Raw genomic sequence first — 12116 nt, 5'->3', positions numbered from 1 at the left:
GATCCCCATTTTTATTTTTTTAAAGATTTATTTATTTATTTGAGAGGTAGAGTGAGTACAAGCGGGGGTAAGAGCAGAGGGAGAGGGAAAAGCAGACGGTCCTGCTGAGCAGGGAGCCCGATGCGGGGCTCGATCCCAGGAGCCGCGTAACCGACTGAGCCCCCCGAGCGCCCCGGCCCAGCCCCATTCATGAGTGCCTGCGATGCGCCAGATAGTCTACATGGCACCATCCACCTACTCTGACCCTCACAGAGAATATGATTCTCTTTCACAACACAAGGAGCAGAGATGGTCAGAGCATGGGCACTGCAGTCCCACTGCCTGGGCCCCAGCCTGGCCCTGCTGCTCCTGTGTGACCTTGGACAAGTCACTTAAGTTCTCGGTGACGTCCTCATCTGCACAACAGGAGTAAGATTGTTCTGAGGATTAAGTGAGATCAGGAATGCAAAGGCCCAAGCACGCAGAGCCTGACCGGTGAAAGGCAGCCGTGAGGCCCAGCCATTCCTATTTCTTAAGGATGAAGTAACTTGTCAGCTAGCTGAGAGGCAGAACTGGGATTGGAATCTCCATCAAGGATTGGGCGCCCCGCTCCGTGGGGAGTCTGCTTGTCCCTCTCCCCCTGCCCCGCCCCTCCCCTCTGCTCATGCTCTCTCTCTCTTTGTCAAATAAATAAATAAAATCTTCTTTAAAAATGGTGCTAGGCCGCCATCAAAAGGAATAAGATCTTGCCATTTGCAACGACGTGGATGGAACTGGAGGGTATTATGCTGAGCGAAATAAGTCAAACAGAGAAAGACATGTATCATATGACCTCACTGATATGAGGAATTCTTAATCTCAGGAAACAAACTGAGGGTTGCTGGAGTGGGGGGTGGGGTGGGAGGGATGGGGTGACTGGGTGATGGACACTGGGGAGGGTATGTGTTCTGGTAAGCGCTGTGAATTGTGCAAGACTGTTGAATCTCAGATCTGGACCTCTGAAACAAATAATGCAATATATGTTAAGAAAGAAAAAAAGAAGAAGAAGAATGTAGCAGGAGGGGAAGAATGAAGGGGGGGAAATCGGAGGGGGAGAAGAACCATGAGAGACAATGGACTCTGAGAAACAAACTGAGGGTTCTAGAGGGGAGGGGGTTGGGAGGATGGGTTAGCCTGGTGATGGGTATTGAGGAGGGCACGTTCTGCATGGAGCACTGGGTGTTATGCACAAACAATGAATCATGGAACACTATATCTAAAACTAATGATGTAATGTATGGGGATTAACATAACAATAAAAAAAATTTTAAAAAAAATGGTGCTAGGCCATTATCCTCCTCCTTCTCTTCCTCCTCCTCCTCCTCACCATTATCATATCATCATGAGTTAAATGACTTGCCCGGTGTTAGACCTCCGACAAACACCCGGGATTTGGACCTAGCTCCTGGGACCGAAGATCCGCCGCATTCCCGGTCCCCTTCCTGGAGGACAAGACTAAGGACAGTTCTTAGGTCACGATCCCGGTACCTAGTCCAGTGTTATCCCCCGGGTGCTTCGTGAAGACTCCCACAGGCAGGGCTCACTTTGTCACTCCTTCACCAAACATTGGCTGAGGTCCTGCTCTGTCTTGGGGGTGCAGAGAGGAAAAGAATGTAAGGCTAACCATTCTTTTTTCCCCACCAGGTTCGAATGGTGAAAGATGGCGACCCCTCCTGGAAGCCCACTTTTATTGTGAAGCCTGACAGTGGTTGTCAGGGTGATGGCATCTACCTCATTAAAGACCCCAGTGACATCCGCCGGGCAGGGACCCTTCAGAGCCGACCAGCGGTGGTCCAGGAGTACATCTGCAAACCTCTTCTGATTGACAAGCTCAAGTTTGACATTCGTCTGTATGTCTTACTCAAGTCCTTAGACCCCTTAGAGATTTATATAGCCAAAGATGGACTCTCTAGATTTTGTACAGAGCCATATCAGGAGCCCAACCCCAAAAATCTGCACCACATCTTTATGCACTTAACCAACTATTCCCTGAACATCCACAGTGGTAACTTTGTCCATTCGGACAGCACTAGCACGGGCAGCAAAAGGACTTTCTCTAGCATCCTTTGTAGGTTGTCTTCCAAAGGTGTTGACATCAAGAAGGTCTGGTCTGATATCATCTCCCTGGTGATTAAGACTGTCATTGCCCTGACTCCAGAGCTCAAAGTTTTCTACCAGTCGGACATCCCCGCGGGGAGGCCGGGGCCCACGTGCTTCCAGGTAACCATTGCCAGTCCCAGCCTGAGTTCCCAAAACCTCACGGGGCCTGTGGAGGGCTCCCTGGCTTCCTGTGGGATGAAAGGTGGGGGTGGGGCGGCCAGAGGTGGGCAGAGGGGGTTGTGGGTGTGGCCTTGGGGGTTAAACCTGGGTCCAACTTTACATTTGCTAGCTGTGTGAATAGAGGCAAGTTGCTTCCCTTTTCTCACCTGTAAAATGAGACGAAGAGTACCTCCCTGAAAGGATTCTTGTAAGAATTAAATGAAATAACACAAGCACAGTGCTTGCCATTTATTTATTCATCCTTCCTTCCAGCATTTTGTACCACCTGCTTCGTAGGGGCCAGGCACTGTCCCAGGTACTGCGTAGACAGTCGGTCAGCTCTCCTCCGGCCGAGGCATGGAGTTTACTAATATGGGAGACAAATCGTTTAGAAAGCACCCGTATAAAGTGTCACAAGGGCTAGAGTAGAGGAAGAAATGGACTGGGCACTGTGACATTGTGGGACTGTCTGACATTTTCTGGCTGGGAGTGAGGGTGGTCTGGGAAGGAGTGGCAATTGGACGAAGTCGGAGATTCTGGATAGGGCTGGGGAGACAGTGTTCTGGGGGGACATGTTCGCAGCCCTAGGGGGAAGGGGGAGTCATGCAGTTCGAGGAACTGAAAGAGGTTCGGTGTGGTTGGAGGGTGGGGTTTGAGGCAGAGCTTGGAGGGAGATGAGGGAAGAGGAGGCGGGAGAGGTAGGTCGCGGCCGAATCATGGAAGGCTGAGGGCTGTGGGGGCCCCTAGAGGATGTGCACAGGGGAATGGTGGGCTCAGGTTTGCACGTTACAAAGAACAAACCAGCTGCAGGGTAGAGAGTGGATTGGGCAAGGCTGGGAGCAGGGAGGTGACTAGTGAACCGATGGCTTTCATACAAGCAAGAGCTGATATTCACTTGGATTGGGAAGATCTCGGTGCGGGTGGAGAGAATAGATCTGAGAGCCATTTAGGAGGTGGACGGGCTGGGCTGGTGACTGCTGGGGTTGAAGGGGTTGGTGAGGCAGTGGTGGTGAGGGACAGGGGAGAACCGAGACTGACTCTCGTGGCTTAGGCACTTGGATGGATGAATAGAAGCCACAGGAAGGGGACCAGGCTTGTGTGGGGAAGGTCAGGAGTTGGACTTGAACATGCCCTTGAAGAGCCTATGTGACCTCCAAGTGGAGAGTTTGAGTGGACAATTGGACATTTGGGCCTGGAGTTCAGGAGCGAGATGCTGGGGCCGGGCTGAGAACTCACCAGCGTTCAGACAATGACGGAAGCCGTGTGAGGCTGCAGGGGAGGCGGGGCCTCAGAAGACTCCTGTGGGCACCACTGTTTAGGCAAGGGACAGGTGGGGGTGGGGGGTGGGGGAGGGACCAGCACAGGCCAACAAGAAGGGGCTTGAGACGTAGAAGGGATATCAGGAGAGGAAGCACCTTGAGTGCCAAGGAAGACGTGCTTGGAGAAGGAGCAGGCAGGGATCAGCAGTGGCAAATGCCACTGAGCTGTCACACGAGACCAGAACTGAAATTGTCCACTGTGCTTCGTGATCGTCGAGGATGATCTTCATGGGAGTGAGGGGGCTGGGGCCACAGCGTGGTGGCCCGAGCCAGAGCGCGGGAGGAAGGGGAGGGAACGAGAGTAGAGCTGTGAAGCAGGGCGAGGCCGGAGTCCGGGCACTCAGTAGACACCCGGGCTCCTGCCACCAGATACTCAGAGTGGGGAGCAGATGGTAAGAAGGAGTACCTCTGGGACCCTCTCCATCTCATCTTCCAAATTACTTTGTGGCAGGTGAATGTATAAAAAGAACACACAGAACACGCCTGTAAGCTTTGGGGCAGAACAACAAAATGGTCATCCCAAACGCCACCTCCCTACCCAAGCTCGCTTGCTAGCTACCGTGCTTGTCCCCATCCCACTTTCCTACCCACTCCCAGGGTCACAGTGTCTGGAATTTTATGTTTATCATTCCCCCTGCCTTAAAAAATACTTTTCTTATGCACGAATGTATCCCTAACAATATATATTGTTTTGTTTTGCTTGGTTTTGAGCTTTATAAAAACGCTACTACAAAGTATATAGTCTTTTTCAACATTCTTTTCCACCACATGTTGAGGTGGGTTGTTGGGACCCGTTTCATTTGCACTGCTATCTATGCCAATATCAATACACACGATTTGTTTGGGTTGTTTCCCGTCCTCCATCCAAGACTGTGGCAGGAAAGCAACAGGCCGATGGAACAAAGAAGGGAGGGGAGAGGCAGCGGGGCAGCGACTCTGATGGATGGGTCTAGATCTAGAGATCCGTCCTTAGGCCCTTGGACCCCAGACTCTGGTTCCCAGGTAGGATGTCTGTCCAGCTCAGCCATCAGGTAGGTAGCTTACGGCATTAGAAAGGGTAAGTGGGGAGAACTTAGAGATAGGACCAGAGAAAACAAGTCCGATCCCAAGCCATCAAAAGGTTAGGGCCAAGGAGACCGTTGCAACGTGGAGGCATCCAGGGGTCATCCCAGGGGACCATGTGGCCGCATCTGTTTGACGGTGACGGCTCTTCCAGGAGAGTCATGCGGGCCCGGCACGCACAGCCAAGCCACGGAGCCCTGGCACGGTGAGGGCGCAGGGGGGAGCGCCAGGGTGGCGGCTTTGCTGCTTGTCTTGCTGTGGACAGGCTGCATGGGCAGCCACTGGGGTGGAACCAGGGGCGCAAGCTGTGGGGAACTGGAGGGCAGACAGGGAGGGAGCCACTGGTTTGGACAGATGACGTCTAGCAGATGGAACCGCAGCCCCGTGTCTGTTTTCCTTTGCTTGACCACACTAACTGCTTCCAGGCCTGGGGTCAGGGGATGAGCACCGGACTGGAAGCAACGCTCCAAGGAGGAGCTCTTCCCCTTCGCAGCTGTGTGATCTTGGGCAAAGTCCTCCACTACCCTGGGCCTCTGTTTCTTTCCCTGGGAATCACCCACACTCACTTCCCCAGCTGCCTTCTTAGGAGCAGCATGAGACACTGTAGGTGAAAAACTTCGACGAGGAGTAAAGTGTTAGTTTGAAGTTGGGTTTACCATACATTTCAGATTCATGGTGATCGATAAAATACTAGGTTTTTTCCCCTTGGAGTCCTCTCTTACTTTCTTTATCCTCATCACTTGGTAAAACACTTGTTAGTTTGGGTCTCAGATACCCGAAGTAACTTGAAACCTGAAGATTGAAGGAAACGGTATGGTTCTGCTATGGAGTTGCTGTGTGACCTTACCTAAGTCACTTAACTTCTCTGTGCCTGTTTCCTCAGCCTCCTCCCAGGGCCGTTGTCCGTCACACGTGAGATAAAGAGGCAAACTATAACGTTCTGTGCACGTACAAGAAATGATTTCTTTGTCGTGGAGCCCCCTTCGCCTGTAGCCTGGGCCGGGCCCACGTTGCTGCATTCCGGGACATAAACTCCAGCCAGCGACATTACGTTTATCTCAAACATGTGATTGTGACCCCTTTCCAATCATAGCCACAATAACTGCTTGGGAAATTGTGGTGGCCTGGAGCGGCTGCTGGCGCGGCTCAGGCTGTGGGTAGCTTTCCTGTAATCTGTTGCCTAGGAACGTCCCCCTCCAACCCCATCGTGCAGCTAGCCCCCCACGACACGTCCTCACGGCCCTCAAGAAGGGCAGCGATGTGACCCTGACTTCGGCAGTCAGGTCCACGTGGGGGTAGATGATTCATGTGGCAGAAAAACACACGCAAAGGAAAGGTTTCCCAGCTCAGCTTTCAAGAACATTCTTTCCCAGTTCTGTTGCTCCGTTTCTATCTTCCTTTAGCGCTGTGTCTCATTCTCTCCTTGGCTCCTGATCCTTTCCCTTAGATGTCTGGAGGAGACACCTTTCCTGAAGCCTAAAGTGCTTCTCTTTCTTCTTTGTTCTTTTGATCTCCTGCTCCCCTTTAGCCCCAGACGCCCCCTGGGAAGGAGATGAAGAAGCAGCTTTGTGGCCATGTGAGGGCTTGGGTTTCGTTCTCAGAGGCCCTGGGTTTGAGCTAATACCAGCTCCTTCCAGCCACGCGAGCTGGTGAGCTTGCCAGTTAACCTTTCTTCGCCTCTGTTTCCTTATCTGTCCTGCCACACACAGCAGCTCCTGTGTCTTAGACATAGTTTGTGCTTTCCCAAGCCTGCCCATTTGTCCTCCTCTGTCTTGGCCTGGCAGGCTCACTCTCCAGTCTCACTGTTTTTTGGAATTCAGTGCTTCCACCAAGGTGCTGCTTAAATCCCTCCTTCTCTGTAAAGCCTTCCTTGACCACTTCTGATACATAAGCTTTTTTTTCCTTAGGGATATTCCCTGGGCACGCACTGAGACAAGCCCCGAGCTAGCTGTGGGGCAGGTGGCCATGGGTAAGTCACGGTCCCTGCCCCAAGAGGGGCGCAGGTTATGGGGAAGACTGGCACCTGGGGATCACAACTGCTTGTCCTAAATGATGGAGAAGGGCCTCTACAGGGTGCTGCAAGAGCACAGAGAAGGGAGTAATTAACTTTGCCTGACCCAGTCAGGGAGGGCTTCCCAGAGGAGGAGCTGTTTTAGCCAGAGCTTCAGGGATGAAGCAGAATTTGCCAAGCAGAAAGGGGTGAGGGACCTCCATCATGGTCTGCTTTCCCTGCCCCCTTCCTGGCTGCCGCTTCTGTGCCCCTCCTTCTGAACCTTCAGTGCTGGAGATTCCCAGAACTCAGTGCTTGGAAAGTTCCCTTATCTACAATCACTCTCTCAGTGTTCTCACTTAGCCCCGTGGCTAGTATATCCAGCTGCCTCCTTCCATTTTCTATTCAGATATCTAGTGGGACTCTCACGCTCAACATGTCCCAAATCAAACTCTTGATTTCCCTCCCACACCTAGTTTGCCATTGTTTTCCTATTTCAGTAAATGCACAGCGTTCTATCAGTTATGCAAAGTGAAAACCTGAGCCATTCTTTATTCTTTTTGCCTCCTTCCTGGGTCTGCTACATAAGCCAGTCTTGCAAATAGACTTTAAAATACATGCTAACCAGCTCCGCTGCTACCGTCCAAGTCTAGGCAGCCATCACCTTGCACTTGTACCACCGCAATAGCCTCCTAATTGATGCCCTGTTTCCCACCCTTGCTGCTGATGGCCTATTTTTCTCACTGTAGCCAAAGTGATTCTTTTAGAACATGTCAGATCCAATTACTTCCCTTGTGCAAACTCTCCAATGGCTTTCTCATTGCACTTAAAATCCTGGCTCCTTACCATGGCCTAAAAGATGCTACATGATCGGTTCCTCGTCTTCCTGTCTGACCAAAATCCTGGCTCCTTACCATGGCCTAAAAGATGCTACATGATCGGTTCCTCGTCTTCCTATCTGACCTCATCTCCTACCATTCTCCCTCTTGCTCACCCTTTGTGGTTGTTCGAAAGTGACCTGGGTTCTTGCTGTTCCCTCTGCCTGGAATGCTCTTCCTTAGCTCTTCAAATGACTTATCAACTCACTTCAATCAGTCCCGATTCATGCATCACCTCCTGGGACTTTTGCTTCTGGTCATGATGGAATAACAAATCTGGACTAGAAGTCCTGCTGAAAACAACTAGAATACTAGACAAAATATATGAAATAAGTGGTTTCCGATTTTGGACAACAGGCAGCTCAGCACTGTGATCCCTGAGGAAGTGGGGAGTGGAACCAAGGTTGAATCCTAAGGTTGCCACAACTCCAGGACATGGACACAGGGAAGGGGAACCCAAGAGCTGTGACCTCAATGAGCTGCAGAGATGGAGATCAGAGTTTGGGAAAGCTGAGGCGGCTGAAATTCTGTGTGCAGAATTCTGAAATGGAGGGAGCTGAGCTGGAAAAGAGCTCCAGAGCCTGCAGAGATCCCTGTGTCATTGCTGAGTGTTAGGCCACCCCGGTGTGAGTGTTGGTCCATACAGTTGGGCAAAGAGAGACCGGTGAACTGATGATCTGAACAACTCCCAGGCTCACACAGAGCAGGGAGAGATGTTCATGCTCTGAGTAGCCAGTGTGGATAGTCCTTGGTGGTCACTGGGAGCATTCAGTGGAGGTTCCAGAGAAGTTATGCCTTAATGGACTGAATCTTCCCTGGAATGAAAGTTACTCTAGACCCAACTGAGTGGTAAACAGTACGCCTTGGAGGTATCAAATTAATCTGCAAATAACTTAACTGCCAGAAAAGCCTACCCCCTTTTAAAAGAAAACAAAATCCAGGCACTCAGCATTATAACATTCACAATGTCCAGCATCCAGCATCCAGACATTCCACAGAGCAGGTAAGGTAACCCATACCAAGGGGGGAGATCAATACAGACTCAGAATTATCAGAGGTGATGAAACTAGTAGGAAAAAGATGTTAAAACAGCTATTATAACTATGCACAAGATTTTAAAGGAAAATATGAGCTTAATGAAGAGAGATGGAAGCTATTAAAAGAACCAAATGGAACTTCTAGAGAAGAAAATACAAAATCTGAGATGAAAATGTCACTGAATGAGATTAGCAGATTAGACACTGCAGGAGAAATGATCAGTGAACTTGAAGACATAGCAATAGAACCTATCCAAAATGAAACAGAGAGAAGAGAAAATGACAGTAAAAATAAGTGAACAGACCCTCACTGATCTATGGTACAATATCCAGTATTTTAACATATGTGTAATTGGAGTTCCCTAAGTAGAAGAGACAAGGAAAATACAGAAAGATATTTGCAGAAATGGCTCCAAATTTCCAAATTTGATAAAAACTAGAAATCTGCAATCCAAGAAGCCTAAGAAACTCCAAGGAGGACACACACACACACACACACACCAAAGCTTATCATAATCAAATTGTGGAAAACCAGTGATGATGATAAAAAAATCTTAAAAGCAGCTAAAGAGAAAAGATACATTATGTTCAGAAGAGCAAAGAATAATGAAAAAGTTATTCTCATCAGAAACTGTGGAAGCCAGAAGACAATGGGATGGCAAGGCCTTCCCTGGTCATCCTTCTAAACCACCAACCTCCATCCACCATATCACACTCTTTGTGACCTTAATTATTAACTTACTGTGATCTCTCTCTTCACTAGAATGTAAGCTCCAAGAAGGCAGGATATTAAAACATCATTTATCTTGTTCACTGCTTTATCCCCAGTGCCTAGAACAGTACCTAGTTATTTAGTAGGTGCTCAATAAATATTTCATCAATAAAGTTGTCTTCCAGGCAGAAGAGTATAAAGGCAGAGAGCAGTAAAGCATTCTCGAACTACTAATAGTTTAGCACAATTACAGCCCAAGATGTGCAGGGGGAGGAAATAAAGCTGGAGTGTGAGATCAATGTCAAGTCAAAGAGGAATTTGTAGGACATGTCGTGGAACTGGGGCTTCATTCTTCAGGCAGGGATGTTAGGCAGAGGAATGCTAATACTCTACATTTTAGAAAAATTACTCTGGCAGCCCCTTGTGCCAGATGAACTAGAGGGGTGAGTTGGAGAGCAAGAAACAAATAGGGAGGGGGCGCCTGGGTGGCTCAGTTGGTTAAGCGACTGCCTTCGGCTCAGGTCATGATCCTGGAGTCCCTGGATCGAGTCCCGTGTCGGGCTCCCTGCTCGGCAGGGAGTCTGCTTCTCCCTCTGACCCTCCCCCCTCTCATGTACTCGCTCTCTCTCAAACAAATAAATAAAATCTTAAAAAAAAAAAAAAAAGAAACAAATAAGGAGGCTATTAAATTAGTCCAGGTGAAAGCTGGTGCAGACCCAATGGAGGCCAGGAGCAGTGAGGATGAGCCAGTTCTGGAAAGCTCTTTAGGAGATAGGATGTACAAGAGATACATTGAGCAGGAGTTGGTGAGCAGCTAGATATGAAAGATGAAGGAGAGAGTTTTGACTTATGTAATTGGGTGGATAAGGAATACAGGAAACAAAGTCGATTTTAGAGAAAGATGGTGTATTAATGATCTATTGTGGTGTAACAAATTTCCCCAAAACTTAGCAGCTTAAACTTACAAACATTTATTATCTCTCAGTTTGTGTGGATCAGGAACTGAGGCTTAGGGGACTCCCTCTTGTTCAGTCTCTCACAAGGCTGCAATCAACATGATGGCCAGGACTATAGTCACCTCAAGGCCCCACTGGGGAAGGAGCCTGAGGATAGGCCTCAGGCCCCCCTGGCTGTTGGCTGGAGACATCATCAGTTCCTTGTCGCCTGGACCTCCAGAGGGCAGTCCACAACATAGCAGCTGCCTTCCCTCAGAGTGTGTGAGCAAGAGAGCAGGAGAAGGTATTCCAGGATGGAAGCCACCGTCTTTTTATAATCTAATATTGGAAGTGACATCCCATCATTTCTGTCCTCTGCTGTTTTTACGAACAAGTCACTAGGTGCAGCTCACATGCAAGGGGAGGGGATTACACAAGCACATGACTACCAGGAGGTGGGGATCCTTGAGACCATTTTAGAGGCTAGTGAGTTTGGATTGTGATAGTGTGTTTGGATATGCTAAATTTGAGGACCCAACCTCCCAGTTGGGATTACTATGGATGCAGATGGATGTGTAGTTCTAGGGCTCAAGAGAGAATCTCTTCTCATTGGAAGGTAGCTTGGAGCCTTGGCATGAGTTTACGAGTAATGGCCCAGGGCCCTTTTCTTCCCAGCTTGTTTTGGAAGCTTCTAGAAGGGCCGAAGGACAGATAACTTGGAATCCCCAGAGTACCTCCGGAGCAGGAGGTGTGCAACACATAATTGCTGACTCAAGTACTTGTATGGGGCAGAGTATCATGTGATTGAAAAGTTCTCCCCCTCCCATCTCTCCCCCCTTTTGACAATCCCTGCTGTGCCATCAAACTGGGGAGAGGTTTTCCCCTCTCTAAGCTGCAGGTTTGTGATCTGCATAAAGGGATTGTTAGACTAGATTAATAGTTTTTCAAAAATATATAAAGCTTTTTTTCTCTGGGGAACCCAATATATGAAATAGGTAAAAGTTAATTTGATCTGGCCTCCCCAGTGCTTCCCCAGAAAAGAAACCCATTTTGAAAAACACTGGACCAAATAAATTCCTGGTTTTTTGCCAGCTCTAACATGCCAGAGTTTCATGACAAGATCAACTCTAAGCTCCTCTCAGACCTGTTATTCTGTTTGTTGAGATCCCTTGGTGCTACAAATTTCATTGAACTTTTGAAAAGAAAAAAAAATTGTATTTCCTTGAACTTGTGAAAAAATATAATAAAGCTGACCTTCATCAAATGCTTACTGTGTTTCAGGCACTGTGCAAAATATTTTACATCGCATTATCTTTATTTGTCCTGTCCCCGCCACTAGACTGTAAGCTCCAAGAGGACAGGGAGCTTGTCTAGTCCACTGCTGTATTTCTAGAAGCTAGCATAATTCCTGGGATATAGGAAAGCATTCAATAAATATTTTTTGAATGAATGAACTAAGGTCAGTACTAGTCTTATTCCCATTTTACAGATGAGGAAACTGGGGCTTAGAGCTGCTGAGTAACTTGCCTATAGTTACACAAGTTAAAGGCAGAACTAGGATTTGAAATGAGCTCCTCTGGACTCTACAGCCATTGCATGCCATTTCTCAGTGGTAGGATCAGTAGGAACCTGCAAAGGGAGCTAGCCTATATTGGGTACCTCCTATATGATGAGCATAACCCTAGGTACTCTTTGCTTCCATTAGCAGCTAACCCTGCAAGTCAGCTATTGTGACTCTCATCTTTCAGATGAGGTATATGAAGCTCAGCGAGGCTAAGCACTACACCTAGAGCGAGAGATGGAAGTAGGATTGGAGCCAAGTCTTTCTGACTCCAAACCATTTCTGTACAAGATCCTACATATTCAGTTACATGCACCAAAGTTTAGGTTCTGGAAAATACCACAC

General features: G+C 48.6%; 1 protein-coding gene across 1 annotated transcript in view; it reads left to right on the top strand.

The window, feature by feature from the left end:
* Window positions 1–12116, top strand: part of TTLL11 (tubulin tyrosine ligase like 11) — a 227359-nt gene that overhangs the window by 90025 nt on the left and 125218 nt on the right. The window contains exon 4 of the mRNA XM_032418525.1: window positions 1663–2238. Coding sequence (XP_032274416.1) covers window positions 1663–2238 — 576 coding nt within the window. The remainder of the gene's footprint in view (window positions 1–1662; window positions 2239–12116) is intronic.

Source organism: Phoca vitulina, unplaced genomic scaffold (genome assembly GCF_004348235.1).
Source record: "Phoca vitulina isolate PV1807 unplaced genomic scaffold, GSC_HSeal_1.0 scaffold21, whole genome shotgun sequence".
Lineage (NCBI taxonomy): Eukaryota > Metazoa > Chordata > Mammalia > Carnivora > Phocidae > Phoca > Phoca vitulina.
Note: the sequence above shows the minus strand (reverse complement) of the source record. Positions and strands in the feature narration are given on the sequence as shown.